We start from the raw sequence: 24465 nt of genomic DNA, 5'->3' as shown, positions 1-24465 counted from the left end.
ACATCCGATTAGAACATTATCGGTATGAGAATATTTTTGTATATATATATTTTAGGCCAACATTTCGAAAATTGTTCGACCAAACCAGGAGAACCATTTTCTACAATGTAACAAATAACGGCCACAACATACTTTCCTACCACAAACAGTGATCAAGAATTCTATACCTCAATGCACCACCATTTGATACGGACCTCGTGGCGCAACGGTAGCGCGTCTGACTCCAGATCAGAAGGTTGCGTGTTCAAATCACGTCGGGGTCAAAATATTTTCCACAATTTATCTTTCCCTTATAAACCGTATGGATTTACCATCGGATCATTTTTTCAATGCAATGCTGTGATTACGTAATGAATGGTAATTAAACATATATGTTCTATTGAGTAAACTCCAACTATGAGCATATAATCTATCTACAATTTAGACTATACTATTTAGATTAAAACAATTATAATTTAACCAAATCAAAGTTTATTCATCACTTGCACAGGATACAGCAATCAGGTGTAAATTGTACAGTGAAATGCTTAGGAGCTAGCAAACTAGCTTGAACTCTTATTCTACTAGAACAAAGTCCCTCGTTCTATGTACCTTGAGTTTGTCTACTAGACCAACCGTCATAAAGGCAAATGTATTGATCTTGTGTCAGATACTGGGTTGGGCGTTTCTCCGTGGGTTGTTTCCAGTATATAGGCTTAGACATACTAGAACAGACAAAGTCCCTGCTCTGTGGATCTTGGATTGCACACAGTGTCATGAATAGTTTTGTTTTTAGGATCCCCATGGTCTGTTGTAAATGCAGTAGCGAGTCCAAAAGATAGATCTATCTGTGTCTCTATCACTCTAGGTAGCCTACCTGCACCCAATTTGGTGGGACAATGGAAACTGCTGGAGTTGTTTCATGTATAGAACACGGATAAATGACAGGTATGCAGTATCTGTATATTAATCAGAACGCTGGGGTCAATCACCATAGCTACCAATAAGAAGTAATTAGTGCTATGGCTTGGGGATTCCCTGTGTTCTTCATCTGCTTGTCTGTGAGTGTGTGTTAGTGTGTGCATGAGTACGTGAGTGGCAGGAGTAGGCTTGTGTGTATGAGTGTGTGTTTGAGTGTGTGTGTGTGTGTGTCAGGTGTATATAACATATTGTTTAATTACAATTTAGCCTTCAAATATTTGAATGAGAAAATAATAACTAGGACATAAAGAAGTTGAAGAAACATTTTTCAGCCTTTATTACAAAATGAAACAAATTAAAATCTGCATAGAATTAAATTAAAACACGAGAAACAACAATTTACAGAAGATGCAAATGTCATACCAATATAAACATGACTATAGGCTACATATTACAGTCCCTGATGTGTATATCATAAATACTCTAGGCCCCAGAGCAAAGATAAAGTAAATATAATCACTCTTCAAATAACCATTCATTCCTCTTGACGAAGGAGAGTAAAAGGGTGGGGGGTTGTTGCTGTCAGTTCTTTACGGTCCTCAAGTGGTCGTGGTTGAAAAGTGGTCACAGTCGATGGTCATCATTGATCATCACGCTTCCTACTGGCAGGAGATAAAGATCAAAGGTTAGGTGAACACTTTCTTTCTTACTCCCTCCCCATTCCCCTTCTCCCCCTGCCCCCTCCCCCTCTCTCACCTCCTTTCCGCCACAGGTACCACAGATGCATCCGAACAGTCCGTTGACCATCTGTATTACACACAGCACCAGCTCCACACTAGCAGCCACAAGTAGAGTGGCGAACAGGCCGATATTAAACTCCACAACATCCTTTGGCTCTTCACAAGTCGTCCAGAGTTCACTGTCACCCAGGTAGCTGCCGTTGCTGCAACGATGAACATTCAATCAATCAATCAATCAAGCAATCAATTGTATTGATCTTTTTACATCGGCAGGCATCATACAGTTATTTACGGTAGCTAAAAGAGATAGAAATAAGAATAGTTGTGTTATCAGAAAAAATATAAAAATACGTACTTTTTGAAGAAGGGCCTCCCCCAACTTGCATCTTTGTCACCTGGAGCCTTGAATAAGCAGACAGGCCCGTTGGCCAGGACCAGGGCAGCCGTAGCCAAACTGTACAGAGCTCCAACAACCCCAGCAGCAGCAAACCCAATGGACAGGAACATCTGAAGAGAAGAGACACACACAGGGGTCAGAGGTCAGAGACGTTAGGGAGGAGGTCCGGGGAAGAGAAGGGAGATTTTATAGCAAATGTTAGCTTTTTTGTGTATTTACCACGCGGAAAATAGGTTTTGTTCTTAATTAGGCTTCTACAAACTCGTTTTCAATATGGTATGGCAAATAAATCGAATCCAAGGCAGGTGTGTTTCTGAGCCATGAGTTTCTGCTTGAGTGATTCCTCGAGTAATCTAACACTTTTTACAAACTGCTTTCACTGGGAAATTAGAATGACCATAATGTAACTGAGGGTTACATTGTGGTCCAACATCAGACAGAACCATAAACGGACAGTTTATTATTTCCTGACATTACACGGTTCACAGGTTGTGGGTGGTGAAGTCAAGGTGTTTTTTCTTATTGAGCTATTGTGATGAATTTATAATACACAAGCTGTCATTGGCCCACCCATATACCCAAACCTAATGTTGTGTGCTGCAGTAGGGAGACTGATACAGGTTTAGATATTTACTCATCCCTTTAATGCAGTGGTTCTCAATCCTGGTCCTGGGGACCCAAAGGGGAGCACATTTTTGTTTTGCCCTAGCACTACACACCTGATTCAAATCATCAAAGCCTTTTGATGAGTTGATCATTTTAATCAGCTGTGTAGTGCTAGGGCAAAACAAAAAGGTGCACCCCAGCACCAGGATTGAGAACCATTGCTTTAATGGTTAAGGTTAGGATTGGGGGAGTTTAATCTGATCCTAGGTTTGTGGTTAGGGGCTGTTGTTTGACTTACCCCACAGCGGTTGGCACAGCAACCCTTACTGCTGGTCAGGTGGATGTGGATGGCTGGGATAAGGCACTGAGAGAGAGAGAGAGAGAGAGGCACAGAGAGAGAGACACTCACAGAGAGAGACACAGAGAGAGACACACAGAGAGAGACAGAGAGAGAGAGACACACACAGAGAGAGACACAGAGAGAGAGAGAGAGAGAGAGAGAGAGAGAGAGAGAGAGAGAGAGAGAGACACAGAGAGAGACACAGAGAGAGAGAGAGAGAGAGAGAGAGAGAGAGAGAGAGAGAGAGAGAGAGAGAAAACACACACACACTCTTCTTCAACTGTTTTGTCATGGAGTAGCATATTGAGGCAGCATATTTCAGATGTACAGATCCATTCAGCATTCAAATGAATTCACACTTAGGAAACTGTTGATTATGAAAAGGGTACTTTTATTTTTCTTAAAAAGTACTAAACAAACCTGTGATCATGGTATGACCAATGCTCTATAGAATCAGCATGTCTAAACCAAGATTGGGGTCAATTCCATTTCTATTCAGTCAGTATTGTTTTTCAATAAGAAACTTTGGAGTTAAAAAATGGAACTGACCTAAACACTGGTCTTCTAAACCAATCATGTTACATAATATTTAAAATTAAACCAATCATGTTACATAATATTTAAAATTAAACCAATCATGTTACATAATATTTAAAATTAAACCAATCATGTTACATAATATTTAAAATTAAACCAATCATGTAACATAATGGACAAAATTAAACCAATCATATCATAATATGGTCCAAATTAAACTAATCATGTTATGTAATCATCAGAATGAAACCAATCATGTTACCTAACGGCCAAAATTAAACTCACCATGAGTCCGCCGCCGATGAACCCTCCCATATATTTAACCTCATCTGTGATCCGGTCTCCATTCCCATCTCTGTCTTCCTGAGCGTACTTCGTCGACCAGCCAGGGAAGAACGCAATGATGTTACAGATGATTGAGACCCCGGCCAGGACATAGAGCGGGATCGCAATGACCTTAGAGCACTTTCCTGTACACATGTTGCTGGTTGTACACTTTCTTCAACGTTGAAAAACTCAAGAATGTTGCGTAGATAAATCAAGACTCTATTTGGTGTCCTCGTAGAAAGAGATATGAGACGAATTCAGAAGAAGAATTTCCAGACTGCTCCTCCTTCACTCTCTTCTCAGCCTAGGTCCAGCGTGGCTCTAGTGATGGATGCGAAGCTGCTTAAATCCTGAGGTGAAGGGAAGCTTGGTAGAGGAGGGGTTAGTTAGGCGATAAGACTGGCTCCACACCCCGGTGATTACATCACCTTCAGTTGGCCTGAGCGGTGAGTCATAAAACTGGGTTCTTTCGTCCACTTTGTATTTAACCGCCATTTATCAAGAAAGTCCTGTTGGGGTCAGAAGACCTCTTTTACGAGGGAGCTCAATAACTAGCTCATGTATAGAGTTAGCCGTATTAAAACAAAGCCGCTCTATGTAGGCCGGCAGGTAGCCTAGTGGTTGAGAGCATTATTTATTTAATTGAACATTTATTTCCCTAGGCAAGTCGGCTAAGAACAAATTCTAATTTACAATGTCGGCCTACCAAAAGGCAAGAGGCCACTCCACACATCTCTGATTCAGAGGGACACATTTAAGTTGAATGCATTCAGTTGTACAACTGACTAGGTATGCCCCTTGCCCTTCTTTTCATGCAGGGACGGGGGCTGGGATTAGAAATACAAATATAGGACAAAACACACATCACGATAAGAGAGACACCACAACACTACATAAAGAGAGACCTAAGGCAACAACATAGCATGGCAGCAACACGGTAGCAACACAACACGGCAGCAGCACAAAATGGTAGCAAAACATGGTACAAACATTATTGGGCACGGACAACAGCACAAAGGGCAAGAAGGTAGAGACAACAATATTAGCCAAGTAACTGAAAGGTCATTGGTTTGAATCCCCTAACTTAAAGGGATGTAAAGGTATCTTGGGTCATTACTGGAAAGAGAGAAACAGGGTTGGGTTGCTTCACAGTTTGTCTCCTCCACGTAGATGTATTAGAGTAGACTCTGTGTGTTGGTACAGTCATAAATTAATATATATCTATTGCTCTGGGTAGCCGACACCCAATAGAGTGGGCCAATGGAAACTGCTGGAGTTGGTGTCGAATTTCGATGTGGCACAGAGTTACAATGTGAAAACGGTCAATAAATTGAACATTCCAAATTAGATATGGATGCTTGTATTGGCTACGGCACCCGTCACTCAGAACATTCACTGCTGTTCCACTCATTTCCGATTCACTGCTGATCTATCCATTGGTCGAAATGTTCCTGTTGAAGTTGCACACATTAGGTGGCCAATCGCTTTTAGTGGTTCAATTTGTTCAAACATCCGTAAACTTGGTAATGTCACGTTTTCAACCCTGTGACATATTCTGGAATCTGAACAGTGATAGTAATGCTCAGTTTATTACTTCAATTTGATTTACGTTTTGTCCAATGGGTAACCTCTACCTGAATATACTCCAGAGTGTACCTGTGGTTTTAGAGTATGCAGTATCTGTGTATTCATCAGAGTACTATGGTCCATCACCATAGCTACTGATAAGCGGTAATCTAGTACCGGGGGAGGGTTGGAGGATTGGGTGTGTGTTTCATCTGTGTGTCTGTGAGATGTATAATGTGATGTGAGAATCTGTGTGTCCTTGACATATGTGTGTGTATGTGTGTGTGTGTGTGTGTGTGTGATCTCTGTACCCTATCTTCTGCTGTATTGCAGCTTGTCAGAATAGGGAACCATAATATACTGATACAACCATATCAGACAAACACACGCAGATGACGACCATAAAGCATGATGGGAAAAACTGACAAGACCTGTTGCGTCTTATCAAAGACCAAGGACACATTTTCCATTACACTTTTAAGGAGACTTTAATCCAGTGGGGAAAAGTCATGGCAGAAAAATATTTTTTTCAACCAATCATGACAAGGTGTCACGGGACACTAGGAGTGGTGGATTGGAATCAGGCGCAGAGAGCAGGGTTCAGTATATCGTGAATTTATTCTCCGGCAAACAAACGGTCAAACAAACAGAGTAACAAAAAGAATCCCGCACAAAACAAGGGCGGGACAACCTACTATATATAGGGAAGCTAATTAAACTAAAATACACACAGGTGAAACTAATAAGACAAAACCAACAGACAAACGAAAAAGGGATCGGTAGCGGCTAGTAGGACGGTGACGACGACCGCCGAGCACCGCCCAAACAGGCAGGGGAGCCAACTTCGGCGGAAGTCGTGACAGTACCCCCCCCCCCCCTGACGCGCGGCTCCCGCAGCGCGCAGCCACCGGCCTCGAGGACGACCCGGAGGACGAGGCGCCGGACGATCCGGGTTGGAGGCGGGGGAAATCTCTCAGGAGAGAAGGGTCCAAAATGTCCCCCACCGGAACCCAGCATCTCTCCTCCGGACCGTACCCCTCCCAGTCCACGAGTTACTGTAGGCCCCTCACCCGGCGTCTCGAATCCAGAATGCCACGAACCGTGTACACCCGGGACCCCTCGATGTCCAGAGGGGGCGGAGGGACCTCAGGCACCTCACCTTCTTGCAGGGGACCAGCCCCCACCGGCCTGAGGAGAGACACATGAAACGAGGGGTTAATACGGTAATACCTAGGAAGTTGTAACCTGTAACACACCTCGTTTATTCTCCTCAGGACTTTGAACGGCCCCACACACTGTGGCCCCAGCTTCCGACAGGGCAGGCGGAGGGGCAGGTTTCGGGTCGAGAGCCAGACCCTGTCCCCCGGTGCAAACACGGGGGCCTCACTGCGGTGCTGGTCAGCGCTCCTCTTCTGCCGTTCTCCCGCTAACCTTAGCGAATCCTGGACGGCTTTCCAGGTGTCCTTGGAGCGCTGTACCCATTCCTCAACTGCAGGAGCCTCGGTCTGGCTCTGATGCCATGGGGCCAGGACCGGCTGTTAACCTAACACACACTCAAAAGGGGACAAGTTAGTTGAGGAGTGGCATAGGGAGTTCTGAGCTAGTTCAGCCCAAGGAACATACCGTGCCCACTCACCAGGCCGGTCCCGGCAATAGGACCGCAGAAACCTGCCCACATCCTGGTTTACGCGCTCCACCTGCCCATTACTCTTGGGGTGAAAACCTGAGGTTAAGCTGACCGAGACCTCCAGTCTCTCCATAAACGCCCTCCATACTCTGGACGTGAATTGGGGACCCCGATCAGAAACGATGTCCTCAGGCACCCCATAGTGCCGGAAGACATGGGTAAACAAGGCCTCCGCAGTCTGCAGGGCCGTAGGGAGACCGGGCAACGGGATGAGACGACAGGACTTAGAAAAACAATCCACAACGACCAGGATCGTAGTACTTCCCTGGGACGGGGGAAGGTCGATTAGAAAGTCCACCGATAAGTGTGTCCACGGCCGTTGTGGAATGGGGAGGGGTTGAAACTTCCCTCTAGGCAGGTGCCGAGAAGCCTAGCTCTGAGCGCACACTGAGCAGGAGGAGACATAAAATCTCACGTCCTTAGCCAGCGTGGGCCACCAGTATCTCCCTCTAGGACTCCGCACTGTCCTCTTGATGCCAGGATGACCCGAGGAGGGGAGAGTATGAGCCCACCGGATCAGCTTATCCCGGACCCCCCTCGGCACGTACTGAGTCCCCACTGGACAGTTAGGGGGGGCCGGCTCTAGCCGTGAGGCCCTCTCTATCTCCGTGTCCACCTGGAAGTTGGCTCAACGGACCGCTCCTCGGTATCATAGAGGCGGGACAGCGCGTCGGCTTTGGTGTTTTGGGAGCCTGGCCGGTATGAGATGGTAAACCGAAACCTGGTGAAAAACATGGCCCATCTAGCCTGACGTGGATTTACTCTGCCCGGATATACTCGAGATTACGATGGTCAGTCCAGATGAGAAAAGGGTGTTTCGCCCCCTCAAGCCAATGTCTCCACACCTTGAGAGTGCCTTGACTACAGCTAACAACTCCCGGTCCCCCACGTCATAGTTTCGCTCCGCTGGACCGAGCTTGCTCGAAAAGAAAGCACACAGGCGGAGCTTGGGTGGCACGCCCGAGCGCTGGGACAGCACGGCCCCGACCCCCGCCTCAGACGCGTCCACTTCCACTATGAACGCTAAAGAGGGGTCCGGATGCACCGACACGGGCGCATTGGTGAACAGCTCTTTCAACCGACTGAAAGCTCTGCCCGCCTCTGCTGACCAACGCAAGCGCACCAGTCCTCCCTTCAGCAGTGAGGTGATGGGAGCAGCCACCTGACCAAAACCCAGGATAAACCTCCGGTAGTAATTGGCAAACCCTAAAAACCGCTGCACTTCTTTCACCGTGGTCGGAGTCGGCCAATTACGCACGGCTGTAACGCGGTTATCCTTCATCACCACCCCGGAGGTGGAAATACGATAACCCAGGAAGGAAACGGACTGTTTGAAAAACTCACATTTCTCCGCCTTGCAATACAGGTCCAGCAGTCGCCCAAGTACCTTACGCACCAGAGACACATGCGCCGCGCGTGTGGCAGAATAGATCAAGATGTCATCGATGTACACTACCACTCCCTGCCCAAGCAGGTCTCGGAGAATCTCATCTACGAAGGATTGGAAGACGGCTGGAGCATTCTTCAACCCACATGGCATGACGCGGTACTCATAATGACCAGATGTAGTACTAAATGCGGTTTTCCACTCATCTCCTCCCCGGATACGTACCAGATTATACGCACTCCTCAGGTCCAGTTTTGTGAAGAAGCGCGCCCCGTGAAATGATTCCACCGCCGTAGCGATGAGAGGTAGTGGGTAACTAAACCCCACTGTGATGGAATTTAGACCTCTATAATCAATGCACGGACGCAGACCTCCATCCTTCTTCACAAAAAATAAGCTGGAGATGGGTGATGTGGAGGGCCGAATGTACCCCTGTCCCAGCGATTCAGTAACATATGTTTCCATCGCTACTGTCTTCTCCTGGGACAATGGATACACGTGACTCCTAGGAAGTGCAGCGTTCTCCAGAAGGTTTATCGCGCAGTCCTCTCGACGATGGGGTGGTAATTGAGTCGCCCTCTTTTTACTGAAGGCGATAGCCAAATCGGCATATTCAGAGGGAATGCGCACGGTGGAATCCTGGTCTGGACTCTCCACCATAGTCGCTCCAACGGCAACTCCTATACACCTCCCTGAACACTCCTCTGACCACCACCATAAAATCACCGGGTTGTGTTGAGCTAGCCAGGGAACTCCCAACACCACTGGAAACGCAGGTGAATCCCTAGCCTTAACGTGAGCCCACGATCCATGAAATTCCCAGCTGCGCCTGAATCGACTAGCGCCTTATGCTGTAGAGAGGGAAAAAACCCAGGGAAAGAAGTTAACACATACATATGACCGACAGGAAGCTCTGGGTGAGTCTGGTGCTTACTCACCTGGGGTGATCGAGTAGTGCTCCGCCTGCCCTCCCGACTCCCAGACGAGTTCCTCCAGCACCGGTCGGCCGTGTGCCCTCGCCGACCACAACTGGTGCAGGAGGACACTCCTCCAGTCCCCCTCAAAGCCGCCCCTCCTAACTCCATAGGGATAGGGGCAGGGAAGTGGAAACGACAGGACCTGATCCGAACGCCCGCGGGTAGCCAGCAGGTTGTCGAGACGGATAGCCAAGTCCTGCACGCTCCTCGTCTCCTGACGCAGGTGGAACAGCTGTTCACCCGCCGCCCGACCCTCTGGTGGATGGTCAAACACAGCTCGGAATCGGCAGGTGAACTCTGGGTAATTATCCCTCGCCGAGTCCGGACCATTCCACACTGCGTTGGCCCACTCGAGGGCTGGCCCAGTCAAACAGGAGACAAGGGCGCTCACGCTCTCCTCTCCGGAGGGAACAGGACGCACGGTAGCCAGGTACAGTTCCAGTTGGAGAAGGGAACCCTGGCACCCAGCCGCCGTTCCATCATACTCCCGTGGGAGCGTCAGCCGAAGAGCCCCGGAGCCAGATGTGGTTGCAGGAACAGGAGGTGCTGAAGGAGGGGGTGTTGGAGATGAGGTGGGAAGGCCACTCCTCTCCCATCGATCCATCCTCTCCATCATTTGGTCCAATGTCGAACCAATCCTATGAAGGACGCTGGTATGATGGAGGACCCTCTCCTCCATCGATGGCCACGTTTACATGCGCACAGTATTCCGGATAGTAGATCATATCCCATTTTAGGTCTTATTCAGGATAAGCAGCTTACATACATACACCTTTGATATGCCACTCATGAGTATCCCTGTTACTATGAATAAACAGAATATTCATCATTTAACTACAGTATATGGATTCAATGAAGTATGGACACTGACTGTGGGACTATAACCTCTCACATGTAGTGTAATAAAATATTAAGTTCTGCAGAATTATGCATTTGTTGCAGTGAAAGTATTCAGCAAATGTTTATTTTGTTTCAGGAACAGGAGTGGAGAAATAGGATTTATTTCAGCATCTTTTGAGAAGAACGTGAATGCTCGTGTAATGTGTTATCTTAGACACTGTTATGCAAGCAGACAGTATTTTAACCAAGTCAATATGCACCCATGATGAACTGTCTTATCAGAAATGTTTTTGTTTTTGTGTCATCTCCTTTTCTCAGCTTTCATTTCTTTGAAACCAGTCAAACTGATGACATTTGAACATTTTGCACAGAAATAATCTTTTGTTTGGGAGTTATTGCGTTTCCTCCCTGGTCCCTAAACGATGAGGGCCCTGTCGCTCCACCCCGCTCCGGCGGCCAAGGTTCGGAATTCCAGTGCGAACTCCTGGGTACTCCTCGTCCCCTGCCTCAGGTGGAACAGCCGTTCACCCGCAGCTCTACCCTCGGGCGGGTGGTCGAAGACTGCCCGGAAGCAGCGGGTGATTTCCGTGAAGTCATCCAACGCCACATCTCCTTCTACCCACACGGCGTTGGCCCACTCCAGAGCTCTTGCCGAGAGGCACGGATGAGGGCGGACACCCTCTCCCTCTTCCCGAAGGAGCTGGATAAACGGTGCCCAGGTAGAGGTCCAGCTGTAGTAGGAAGCCTTGGCACCGTGCCGCCGTCCCATCATACTCTCTGGGAAGGGCGAGACGCATCCCACTGGAACCGGGTACAGGAGGGACGGGTAGTGAGGACTCCTGTTGTGCTGGAGGAGGTACTGGAGGACCTCGCTGTCTCTCCCAGCGATCCATTATCTGACAGACGCGGTCCATGGTGGTGCCATGATGGTGAATCAACGCTGTGTGCTCCTCGACTCCTCTACCATAGGACCTGCTCCTGCTGACTCCATAATGGGTGTGGTATTCCGTCAGGTATGCGGAAATGGTTGTAAAAGAAGTCAGGTGCCGGAGAGCACATATGGTGTAGCCAACAGAGCCTTTTATTTTGGCGAACCAAAAACACACGACAAAGTGAACACGAAATAACAATACAGGGTAACATAACCCAGCGCAACAGACTAACGTGCGCAATACATGAAACAGAATAAATAATACCACACAAAGACATGAGGGAAACAGAGGGTTAAATACACAACACATAATGAGGGAAATGAGAACCAGGTGTGTGGGAAAACAAGACAAGACAAATGGAAAATGAGAAATGGATCGGTGATGGCTAGAAGACCGACGACGTTGACCGCCGAGCACCGCCCGAACAAGGAGAGGCATCGACGTCGGCAGAAGTCGTGACAGACAAGCTATAGCTTACTGTATGTTTGGCGAGACAACAGAAAGCAATCATTTTGTCATGCTTGTTTTCCATCAACTTCTCTACACTAAATTCTTTTACAGAAGTGTTTTGACTACAGAAGTGGAATTTCCTCAAATTCAAACGGCAATTGCATCATTAAAACATGTTTTAAATATCAATGGACAGTTTATTGTTTGGTGACTGTAGGAGACAGATAACATTACAGGTTACAGTCAGTTCTGAAGCGGATACCAATAAGGTTTATGGCCCCTGTTGCATGAACGTCACACTCTATCTACCAGCCTGTGCCTGGTACAAGCCCTGCCACGCACACAGGCACACACACACACTCACACACAACCACACACACACACCAGGTAATAAGTGTGTCATAGGTGTGATAATATGGTAATAATAAAAGCCTGGTAATATATTAATAAAACCATTGACGTAGATGGAAAGAGAGGTGTTCCTCTGATCCAAGGGTATTCATTATAGTGTTTTTATATTCATTTTTATTTATATATTTTTTTTAATTATTTCCAAAAAATGTTGTTTTTTGGTGTATATTTCTATTTCGTTTTTCTATTGATACTTAGTGATAATGATGTACAAGTTAGGCCTATTTGAAACATCACCATCTCTTGGCCACATTGACCGTCCAGGTTCAGTAAACCCCCAAAAGCTTGAAAACGCATTTACATTTCTGCCCAAAGTTTAGAAAAACTGAAAGTGAACATAATTAATGGTGTTTATTTTATTTTATTTCAGTTAGTTTTGGCGTCAAAGATAATAGTTTCAGTATAGTTATAGTTTTTTCAAACATATTTGTTAATTATTGTATTTCTCTAAATTGATTTTTCATGATTAGTTTTCATTTTCGTTTTCCTTTACTATAATAACCTTACTCTGATCTGATGATTTCAATACTATTTTCTTCATTGTAGAATAATAGTGGAGACATCAACACTGAAATAACACATATTGAATCATGTAGTAACCAACAATTCAGATTCTTCAAAGTTGCCACCCTTTGCCTTGATGACAGTTTTGCACACTCTTGGCAACCAGCATCACCTGGAAATAAAAATTGGCAGATTGGCTGTACCAACTTGAGATGAGTCCCAAGATGCTTGTGTGGGTTGTAGAGAGAGAGAGAGAGAGAGAGAGATACTGACTTTGCATATACATTGTGTAAGGGGGTTAGGTTAAACAAGAGATAGTTTATCTATGTCAATGGTTCATGCACAGGCCAGAACACTATCTAATGTAATGAACGTTTATTCATAGCTCACTACTGCCACCTAAATACAGATTCGAACAAAATGGCGCATGATTCTCGTTGTGTAGGCTATATTGTGCCTGTGCACGCAGTGAGTGTACTGTGTATTTATGCGCGCTGTACCACATGGCAATTTGTAAAAGTAGACAGGTACAAACAGATAGACGTACACGTAGCTACATAATTCCAACAGTTACTGGAAATAACAATGTAACAAATTGTTAATTGACAGGTTAAGACATTATTTTATATACAACTCCTACTCAACTAGAACAGCAGCTGCGATGGCCGAGTGGTTAAGGCGTTGGACTTGAAATCCAATGGGATCTTCCCGCGCAGGTTCGAACCCTGCTCGCAGCGATTGTTGGTTAACATTTTGCGCAAGTAAAACGCCTCATCGTGAAACTACACTTCGTTTCTATACGTTTCTGTTTACATCAGTTTATATGGGCACCAGCTACTCCAATGAAGACGGACCAACGAGAGAATATCAAGGTCAATTCACATTGACCACTCAAAAAAATTCAGACAGGGACGTTGTGAAAACTCGAAGCGAAAGTTAGTTCGTTCATGTGATTACACGCTCATGTCCAAACTGTATTCCGAATAAATATATAACTTTGAATGTATTAACTTATTGGGTAGACTATATGTGATGTTGCTAAACATATCCTGAGAACAAAATCACATACAGTTTTATTGTTTTAAAAGTAAAATACTAGTCCAGGGCCATCCGTTTTGCAGTCCGCAGAAAAAGTTGAGGTATTTAAAAGATTTTGGGACATAGGCTACTGACTGGCTTTGCCTATTCCCTTCAGGATTTTTTAACCACAGTATTTTGAAACATGCACACCCTTAAAAAAAAGATTGTAGTTTTGAAACTGCCGTAAAAGCACTCCGCTGTGATATTTTGGACGCAGTAATTGCAGATAACTGCAGTGTATTGCTGTTGAACTGCAGTTATACTGCACTGTAACTGCTTTAACACTGCAAAATTACTGCATAAAAAAAATGTGTTATTTTGGACGCAGAGTTGTAGTACACGGCAGTTATAATGCACTCTAACTACAGTTATACTACAGTTCACCGCAGTTAAAGTGCAATCTGACTGCAATTTTGATTCAAAAGTTATACTACAGGTTACTGCAGTTATACTGCAATCTGACCACAATCTGTACACTCGACTGAAATTTTGACTCCCGAGTGTCGCAGCCATCTAATGCACTTCACTTCAGCACAAAAAGGCGTCGCTACAGCCCCTGGTTCGAATCCAGACTGTATTACATCCGGGCGTGATTCGGAGTCCATTACAACGGCGCACAATTGGGCCAGCGTCGTCCGTGTTAGACAGTCATTGTAAATAAGAATTTGTTCTAAACGTTTTCTAAAGACGGGTTTCATTACAGCAGTGAGACTGATCACCTCGTGTCATGTAATATCACGTTTGTTCCAGACGGGGGTAGTGTAGTCAAAGAGACTTTCAAACCAACTCAATTCAATTTAACATTGCCAAAGCAAGTGAAATGAAACTGAAATAAAAAACGAACAGTAAACATTACACTTCCAAAAGAATAAAGACATTTAAAATGTCACATTATGTCTGTATATAGTGTTGTAACGATGTGCAAAAGGGAAAATAAATAAACATAAATATGTGTTGTGTTTTATCTTCACTGGTTGCCCTTTTCTTGTGACGACAGGTATATAAAGCTTAGAGGTCTAGCATGTTGTATAAAGTTTAGAGGTCTAGCATGTTGTATAAAGTTTAGAGGTCTAGCATGTTGTTGAATAAAGCTTAGAGGTCTAGCATGTTGTTGAATAAAGCTTAGAGGTCTAGCATGTTGTATAAAGTTTAGAGGTCTAGCATGTTGTATAAAGTTTAGAGGTCTAGCATGTTGTTGTATAAAGTTTAGAGGTCTAGCATGTTGTTGTATAAAGTTTAAAGGTCTAGCATGTTGTATAAAGTTTAGAGGTCTAGCATGTTGTTGTATAAAGTTTAGAGGTCTAGCATGTTGTTGTATAAAGTTTAAAGGTCTAGCATGTTGTATAAAGTTTAGAGGTCTAGCATGTTGTATAAAGTTTAAAGGTCTAGCATGTTGTTGTATGAAGTTTAAAGGTCTAGCATGTTGTTGTATAAAGTTTAGAGGTCTAGCATGTTGTTGTATGAAGTTTAAAGGTCTAGCATGTTGTTGTATAAAGTTTAGAGGTCTAGCATGTTGTTGTATAAAGTTTAGAGGTCTAGCATGTTGTTGTATGAAGTTTAGAGGTCTAGCATGTTGTTGTATAAAGTTTAAAGGTCTAGCATGTTATATAAAGTTTAGAGGTCTAGCATGTTGTTGTATAAAGTTTAGAGGTCTAGCATGTTGTTGTATAAAGTTTAGAGGTCTAGCATGTTGTTGTATTAAGTTTAGAGGTCTAGCATGTTGTTGTATAAAGCTTAGAGGTCTAGCATGTTGTATAAAGCTTAGAGGTCTAGCATGTTGTATATAGTTTAGAGGTCTAGCATGTTGTTGTATAAAGTTTAGAGGTCTAGCATGTTGTTGTATAACGTTTAGAGGTCTAGCATGTTGTATAAAGTTTAGAGGTCTAGCATGTTGTATAAAGTTTAGAGGTCTAGCATGTTGTATATAGTTTAGAGGTCTAGCATGTTGTTGTATAAAGCTTAGAGGTCTAGCATGTTGTTGTATAAAGTTTAGAGGTCTAGCATGTTGTTGTATAAAGCTTAGAGGTCTAGCATGTTGTATATAGTTTAGAGGTCTAGCATGTTGTTGTATAAAGTTTAGAGGTCTAGCATGTTGTTGTATAAAGCTTAGAGGTCTAGCATGTTGTATAAAGTTTAGAGGTCTAGCATGTTGTATAAAGCTTAGAGGTCTAGCATGTTGTTGTATAAAGCTTAGAGGTCTAGCATGTTGTTGTATAAAGCTTAGAGGTCTAGCATGTTGTTGTATAAAGCTTAGAGGTCTAGCATGTTGTTGTATAAAGCTTAGAGGTCTAGCATGTTGTATAACGCTTAGAGGTCTAGCATGTTATATAAAGTTTAGAGGTCTAGCATGTTGTATAAAGTTTAGAGGTCTAGCATGTTGTATATAGTTTAGAGGTCTAGCATGTTGTTGTATAAAGTTTAGAGGTCTAGCATGTTGTTGTATAAAGTTTAGAGGTCTAGCATGTTGTATAAAGTTTAGAGGTCTAGCATGTTGTATAAAGTTTAGAGGTCTAGCATGTTGAATAAATCTTAGAGGTCTAGCATGTTGTATAAATCTTAGAGGCCTAGCATGTTGTTGTATAAAGTTTAGAGGTCTAGCATGTTGTTGTATAAAGTTTAGAGATCTAGCATGTTATAGAAAGTTTAGAGGTCTAGCATGTTGTTTAAAGTTTAGAGGTCTAGCATGTTGTTGTATAAAGCTTAGAGGTCTAGCATGTTGTATAAAGTTTAGAGGTCTAGCATGTTGTTGTATAAAGTTTAGAGGTCTAGCATGTTGTTGTATAAAGTTTAGAGGTCTAGCATGTTGTATAAAGTTTAGAGGCCTAGCATGTTGTATAAAGTTTAGAGGTCTAGCATGTTGTTGTATAAAGTTTAAAGGTCTAGCATGTTGTATAAAGTTTAGAGGTCTAGCATGTTGTATAAAGTTTAAAGGTCTAGCATGTTGTTGTATGAAGTTTAAAGGTCTAGCATGTTGTTGTATAAAGTTTAGAGGTCTAGCATGTTGTTGTATGAAGTTTAAAGGTCTAGCATGTTGTTGTATAAAGTTTAGAGGTCTAGCATGTTGTTGTATAAAGTTTAGAGGTCTAGCATGTTGTTGTATGAAGTTTAGAGGTCTAGCATGTTGTTGTATAAAGTTTAAAGGTCTAGCATGTTATATAAAGTTTAGAGGTCTAGCATGTTGTTGTATAAAGTTTAGAGGTCTAGCATGTTGTTGTATAAAGTTTAGAGGTCTAGCATGTTGTTGTATTAAGTTTAGAGGTCTAGCATGTTGTTGTATAAAGCTTAGAGGTCTAGCATGTTGTATAAAGCTTAGAGGTCTAGCATGTTGTATATAGTTTAGAGGTCTAGCATGTTGTTGTATAAAGTTTAGAGGTCTAGCATGTTGTATAAAGTTTAGAGGTCTAGCATGTTGTATATAGTTTAGAGGTCTAGCATGTTGTTGTATAAAGCTTAGAGGTCTAGCATGTTGTTGTATAAAGTTTAGAGGTCTAGCATGTTGTTGTATAAAGCTTAGAGGTCTAGCATGTTGTATATAGTTTAGAGGTCTAGCATGTTGTTGTATAAAGTTTAGAGGTCTAGCATGTTGTTGTATAAAGCTTAGAGGTCTAGCATGTTGTATAAAGTTTAGAGGTCTAGCATGTTGTATAAAGCTTAGAGGTCTAGCATGTTGTTGTATAAAGCTTAGAGGTCTAGCATGTTGTTGTATAAAGCTTAGAGGTCTAGCATGTTGTTGTATAAAGCTTAGAGGTCTAGCATGTTGTTGTATAAAGCTTAGAGGTCTAGCATGTTGTATAAAGCTTAGAGGTCTAGCATGTTATATAAAGTTTAGAGGTCTAGCATGTTGTATAAAGTTTAGAGGTCTAGCATGTTGTATATAGTTTAGAGGTCTAGCATGTTGTTGTATAAAGTTTAGAGGTCTAGCATGTTGTTGTATAAAGTTTAGAGGTCTGGCATGTTGTATAAAGTTTAGAGGTCTAGCATGTTGTATAAAGTTTAGAGGTCTAGCATGTTGAATAAATCTTAGAGGTCTAGCATGTTGTATAAATCTTAGAGGCCTAGCATGTTGTTGTATAAAGTTTAGAGGTCTAGCATGTTGTTGTATAAAGTTTAGAGATCTAGCATGTTATATAAAGTTTAGAGGTCTAGCATGTTGTTTAAAGTTTAGAGGTCTAGCATGTTGTTGTATAAAGCTTAGAGGTCTAGCATGTTGTATAAAGTTTAGAGGTCTAGCATGTTGTTGTATAAAGTTTAGAGGTCTAGCATGTTGTTGTATAAAGTTTAGAGGTCTAGCATGTTGTATAAAGTTTAGAGGCCTAGCATGTTGTATAAAGTTTAGAGGTCTAGCATGTTGTATAAAGCTTAGAGGTCTAGCATGTTGTTGTATAAAGTTTAGAGGTCTAGCATGTTGTATAAAGTTTAGAGGTCTAGCATGTTGTATAAAGCTTAGAGGCCTAGCGTGTTGTATAAAGCTTAGAGGTCTAGCATGTTGTATAAAGTTTAGAGGTCTAGCATGTTGTTGTATAACGTTTAGAGGTCTAGCATGTTGTATAAAGTTTAGAGGTCTAGCATGTTGTATAAAGTTTAGAGGTCTAGCATGTTCTATAAAGTTTAGAGGTCTAGCATGTTGTATAAAGTTTAGAGGTCTAGCATGTTGTATAAAGTTTAGAGGTCTAGCATGTTGTATAAAGTTTAGAGGTCTAGCATGTTGTATAAAGCTTAGAGGTCTAGCATGTTGTTGTATAAAGTTTAGAGGTCTAGCATGTTGTTGTATAAAGTTTAGAGGTCTAGCATGTTGTATAAAGTTTAGAGGTCTAGCATGTTGTTGTATGAAGTTTAGAGGTCTAGCATGTTGTATAAAGTTTAGAGGTCTAGCATGTTGTTGTATAAAGCTTAGAGGTCTAGCATGTTGTTGTATAAAGCTTAGAGGTCTAGCATGTTGTATAAAGCTTAGAGGTCTAGCATGTTGTTGTATAAAGTTTAAAGGTCTAGCATGTTGTATAAAGTTTAAAGGTCTAGCATGTTGTTTAAAGTTTAGAGGTCTAGCATGTTGTATGAAGTTTAGAGGTCTAGCATGTTGTTGTATGAAGTTTAGAGGTCTAGCATGTTGTATAAAGTTTAGAGGTCTAGCATGTTGTTTAAAGTTTAGAGGTCTAGCATGTTGTTTAAAGTTTAGAGGTCTAGCATGTTGTTTAAAGTTTAGCGGTCTAGCATGTTGTATAAAGTTTAGAGGTCTAGCATGTTGTTGTATGAAGTTTAGAGGTCTAGCATGTTGTATAAAGTTTAGAGGTCTAGCATGTTGTATAAAGCTTAGAGGTCTAGCATGTTGTATAACGTTTAAAGGTCTAGCATGTTGTATAAAGCTTAGAGGTCTGAGAGTAAGGTTCACTGAGTCTCTCTCTCTCCTCCTCTCTCTCTCTCTCTCTCTCTCTCTCTCTCTCTTTCTCTCTCTCGCTCCCCCTGACCCCACCCCACACATAAACCACAAATCATGCCTGGTGCCACTATGTACTTTCAGTTAGACTCATTTTTCTAATTCTTTCCAAATCAGTAACCCTCTCTTACTTTCCCCTGGAGGTCTCTTACTAATCCATTACAGAGACCATCAAGCTAACCTCTGCTCTAACCAAACACTCTCTTTAAACCTCTACTGTAGCCAGAGTAGTCATTCAGGAATTTCCTCTATGTTAATTTGAGTCATTTAGAACAAAAGTTTCATCATCTGGGTAATATCTTCTGCTGTGTGATTTTAGCAGACACACTTATCCCGAGCAATTTACAGTAGCAATTAAGGTTAAGTGCCTTGCTCAAGTGGACACCAACAGATTTTTAATCTGGTCGGCTAGGCGTTTCAAACCAGCCAACTTTCAGTTACCGGCCCAACACTCTTAACCGCTTGGCTAACAGCAGCCTCAACGCCGTCATCACCGACAATCACCATTCATAATCTTATTTCACCCTGAACAGAATCAGTGAAATACAGTGTTGTATAACGTTTAGAGTTCTAGCATGTTGTTATATAAAGTTATAATGTTTAGCATGTTGTTGTATTAAGCTTAGACTTCTAGCATGTTCTATAAAGCTTAGAGGTCTAGCATGTTGTTTAAAGTTTAGAGGTCTAGCATGTTGTTTAAAGTTTAGAGGTCTAGCATGTTGTTTAAAGTTTAGAGGTCTAGCATGTTGTTTAAAGCTTAGAGGTCTAGCATGTTGTATAAAGTTTAGAGGTCTAGCATGTTGTATAAAGCTTAGAGGTCTAGCATGTTGTTTAAAGTTTAGAGGTCTAGCATGTTGTATAAAGTTTAGAGGTCTAGCATGATGTTTAAAGTTTAGAGGTCTAGCATGTTGTTTAAAGCTTAGTGTAACGTTTGTCATCTTCCTCTGATGAGGAGTAAGAGAGGTCGGACCAATTTGCAGCGTGGTAAGTGTCCATTTTAATCAGACAAACTGAACACTACAAAAATACAAAATAACCAAGTGAAACAAACGAAACGGTCCCGTAACAAACACAAACACGGAGAATAATCACCCACAACTCAAAAGTGACCCCAGGCTACCTAAATATGGTTCTCAATCAGGGACAACGATAAACAGCTGCCTCTGATTGAGAACCATACCAGGCCACAGAAATCCCAAAACATAGAAAAAGGAACACAGACAACCCACCCAACTGACACCCTGACCATACTAAAACAAAGACATAATAATAGAACTAAGGTCAGAACGTGACAGTACCCCCTCCCAAAGGTGCGGACTCCGGACGCAAAACCTAAACCTATAGGGGAGGGTCTGGGTGGGTGTCTGGCCGCGGTGGCGTCTCTGGCGCGGGACGTGGACCCCACTCCACCATAGTCCTTCTCCGCCTCTTTACCCACCTCCTTGGCCTCATTAACGCGGCAACCCTCGCCGCCGACCTCGGACTGGGGACCCAAGCCACGGGTCCCGAATGGACGGGAGATTCCGGCAGCACCGGACGGACAGGAGATTCCGGCAGCACCGGACAGGCGGGAGACTCCGGCAGCTCCGGAGTGAAGGGCGACTCCGGCAGCACCGGCATGACAGGCGGCTCCGGCAGCTCCTGGCTGACCGGCGGCTCCGGCAGCTCCTGACTGACCGGCGACTCCGGCAGCTCAGGACAGACGGGCGACTCCGGCAGCTCAGGACAGACGGGCGACTTTGGCAGCTCAGGACAGACGGGCGACTCTGGCAGCTCAGGACAGACGGGCGACTCTGGCAGCTCAGGACAGACGGGCGACTCTGGCAGCTCAGGACAGACGGGCGACTCTGGCAGCTCAGGACAGACGGGCGACTCTGGCAGCTCAGGACAGACGGGCGACTCTGGCAGCTCAGGACAGACGGGCGACTCTGGCAGCTCAGGACAGACGGGCGACTCTGGCAGCTCAGGACAAACGGCCGACTCTGGCAGCTCAGGACAGACGGGCGACTCTGGCAGCTCAGGACAGACGGGCGACTCTGGCAGCTCAGGACAGACGGGCGACTCTGGCAGCTCAGGACAGACGGGCGACTCTGGCAGCTCAGGACAAACGGGCGACTCTGGCAGCTCAGGACAGACGGGAGACTCTGGCAGCTCATGACAGACGGGAGACTCTGGCAGCACTGGACATGCGGGAGCACCTGTAGGGAGGAGACGGAGAGACAGCCTGGTGCGGGAGACCAGACCGTGAAGGCGCTCTGGAGCTCTCGAGCACCGAGCCTGCCCAACCTGACCTGGTTGAATGCTCCCCGTAGCCAGGCCAGTGCAGCGAGGTGGAATAGCCCGCACTGGGCTGTGCTGGCGAACCGGGGACACCATGCGTAAGGCTGGTGCCATGTACCCTGGCCCGAGGAGACACACTGGAGACCAGATGCGCTGAGCTGGCTTCATGGCACCTGGCTCGATGCCCACTCTAGCCCGGCCGATACGAGGCGCTGCTATGTACCGCACCAGGCTATGCCTGCGCACCGGGGACACTGTGCGCCTCGAGGCATAACACGGTGCCTGCCTGGTCCCTCTCTCTCCACGGTAAGCACGGGGAGTTGGCGCAGGTCTCCTACCCGACTTCGCCACACTCCCCGTGTCCCCAACCAAGAAATATTTGGGGCTGCTTTTCGGGCTTCCAGCCGCGCCGCCTCCTCATACCACCGCCTCTCGGCTTTCGCTGCCTCCAGCTCAGCCTTGAGACCCGACGTCACCAACCCCCCCCAAAAAAATTCCCTGGTGCTTCCAATATCGTCTGCAATCTGTAAGGACTGATGCTGGGAGACGAGAAGCAAGTACAGGGAGTGAACATTTAATAAACAACGGACATGAAACAGAACAAGGACAGCGTCTGGACAGTGGAATATAACAACATTAATGCAGACACAGGGAAGAAACTGATGAAGTGACAGATATGAGGGGGGGGTAATCAATAAAGTAATAGAGTCCAGGTGAATCCCATGAAGTGCTGATGCGCGTAACGATGGTGAAAGGTGTGTGTAATGATGGGCAGCCTGGCGCCCTCGAGCACCAGAGAGGGGGAGCAGGCGTGACACATGACAGTAATACTAATTGAATACAGTAGGCCTATTGTCAATTGGAGGTTAGTAAAAATAATGTTATTTTACTGGTAATTTTCTGTTCGATTTTACCGCAGTCCCATAGGCCTAACGACCTTGGCATATTTGTTGGATCTATAGGCCTACTGTATGTTCTGAGGAAAAACATTCTCTTTATGATGCAATCTATTGTGTTGTTTCAAAGGTTTTTGTAATGATGCCTGGGATAGTGTACTTTTCATAACATAATATAAATGGTGCTTTAGTAAGGATAAGGATCTTTTACTGGTAATCAAGGGACATATTGCTGGGAAAAGTGGTGAAATACAAATGTTTTTTGTGTGTGTGTGTGTTTGTGTGTCTATGCTTCTATCTCTCTGCGTGTGTGTGTGTGTGTGTGTCTATGTATCTATGTGTGTGTGTGTGTGTCTATTCTTCTATGTGTGTGTGTGTGTCTATTCTTCTATGTGTGTGTGTGTCTATGCTTCTATGTGTGTGTGTGTGTGTGTGTGTGTGTGTGTGTGTGTGTGTGTGTGTCTATGCTTCTATGTATGTTCCTGCTTTTTTGTCTTGTCTCAGGATATGTGTCTAATCTGTCGCATGCATATGCTCTTCTCATTCTAGAACTACCATGATGTCATTTCCTGTTGTCATTTCCCAGAGTGCCAAAGATATTATGACATGTGGGTGAGTGTGTCTATGTTTATGTTCATGTGTGTGTATGTGTGTGTGTTTATGTGTGTGCGTGCAAATGTGCGTGAGTGTCATATATCATGATCTACTGTACAGTGGTATTTGGCTGAGAAAACCGTGGGGTTCATAGAACGTATTGCCATGGGGAAGACATTAGTGGAGGGACTGACTCATTCTACATGAAAGACCCTTGACTGAAGCCCCTCCAGCAAAATTATGTTTTTTGTTGAATTTTTCTCTTTTTAATGTTTTTCCGTTCTCTCTCTCCCATCTCTCTCTCTCTCTCTCTCTATGTCCTCATCTCTCTATTTTACAAAACACCTAATTCACCAGGTTTTAAGCTAATTTAAGATTTTTTTAAATGTGAGTTTAAAATTCCTTTATACCTCAGGCCCTGTAGATGTCTTTATCATTCACTAATACACCTCTCCATCTGTACAAATTAAATATAACTCACAAAATGACTTCCACAGCTGTACCTTATGAGATGAGCACTTGAGTTGACTCGTTATCGACTCATAACTTAAATATGAAATCTTGCATTACTCTCTCTCTCTCTCTCCCCCTCATTTAACTCTAATACTATATTGCATTTCCTGAAATGATGCATCCTTTTCTCACTGTCAATACTTTTTATTCGAAACAATGACAGACTATTTACAATGTGAGAAATTATTGACTTTAATAACTCTACATGTACAGTTGAAGTCGGAAGTTTACGTACACCTCAGCCAAATACATTTAATCTCAGTTTTTCACAATTCCTGATATTTAATCCTAGTACAAATCCCTGTTTTAGGTCAGTTAGGATCACCACTTTATTTTAAGAATGTGAAATGTCAGAATATTAGTAGAGAGGATGATTTATTTCAGCTTTTATTTCTTTCATCACATTCCCAGTGGCCAGAAGTTTAAATAAACTCAATTAGTATTTGGTAGCATTGCCTTTAAATTGTTTAACTTGGGTCAAACGTTTCAGGTAGCCTGCCACAAGCTTCCCACAATAAGTTGGGTGAATTTTGCCCCATTCCTCCTGACAGAGCTGGTGTAACTGAGTCAGGTTTGTATTTTTGTTTCATCAGACCAGAAGACATTTCTCCAAAAAGTATGATCTTTGTCCCCATGTGCAGTTGCAAACTGTAGTCTGGCTTTTTTATGGGGGTTTTGGAGCAGTGGCTTCTTCCTTGCTGAGTGGCCATTCAGGTTATGTCGATATAGGACTTGTTTTACTGTGGATATAGATGCTTTTGTACCTGTTTCCTCCAGCATCTTCACAAGGTCCTTTGCTGTTGATCAGGAATTGATTTGCACTTTTCCCACCAAAGTACGTTAATCTCTAGGAGACAGAATGCATCTCCTTCCTGAGCGTTATGACGGCTGCGTGGTCAGATGGTGTTTATACTTGCCTACTATTGTTTGTACAGATGAACGTGGTATCTTCAGGTTTTTGGAAATTGCTCCCAAGGATGAACCAGACTTGTGGAGGTCTACAATTGTTTTTCTGAGGTCTTGGCTGATTTCTTTTGATTTTCCCATGATGTCAAGGAAAGAGGCACTGA

At 43.8% G+C, this 24465-nt stretch overlaps 1 protein-coding gene and 2 non-coding genes across 4 annotated transcripts; 2 read left to right on the top strand and 1 right to left on the bottom strand.

The window, feature by feature from the left end:
* Positions 1–191: 191 nt before the first annotated feature.
* On the top strand, positions 192–263 carry trnaw-cca. The gene has a single exon. It is a non-coding gene; the product is annotated as a tRNA-Trp (tRNA).
* Positions 264–1213: 950 nt separating this feature from the next.
* LOC110531466 (transmembrane 4 L6 family member 4-like) lies at positions 1214–4201 on the bottom strand. 2 transcript variants are annotated; one of them, XM_036987355.1, is made up of 5 exons: positions 3806–4201; positions 2942–3007; positions 1996–2147; positions 1657–1843; positions 1214–1559 (listed from the first exon to the last, which is right to left on the bottom strand). In XM_036987355.1, exons 1-5 carry the CDS (start codon positions 3998–4000, stop codon positions 1551–1553), a joined length of 609 nt encoding a protein of 202 aa, XP_036843250.1. In that variant the 5' UTR covers positions 4001–4201; the 3' UTR covers positions 1214–1550. The 2 variants fall into 2 exon arrangements, with proteins under 2 accessions (XP_036843250.1, XP_036843251.1); XM_036987356.1 differs by having other exon boundaries at positions 1214–1562; positions 3806–4199.
* A 9055-nt stretch (positions 4202–13256) lies between these two features.
* On the top strand, positions 13257–13338 carry trnas-uga. Its single transcript has one exon. It is a non-coding gene; the product is annotated as a tRNA-Ser (tRNA).
* Positions 13339–24465: the final 11127 nt, after the last annotated feature.

This window comes from Oncorhynchus mykiss, chromosome 9 (genome assembly GCF_013265735.2).
Source record: "Oncorhynchus mykiss isolate Arlee chromosome 9, USDA_OmykA_1.1, whole genome shotgun sequence".
Classification (NCBI taxonomy): Eukaryota; Metazoa; Chordata; class Actinopteri; order Salmoniformes; family Salmonidae; genus Oncorhynchus; species Oncorhynchus mykiss.
Note: the sequence above shows the minus strand (reverse complement) of the source record. Positions and strands in the feature narration are given on the sequence as shown.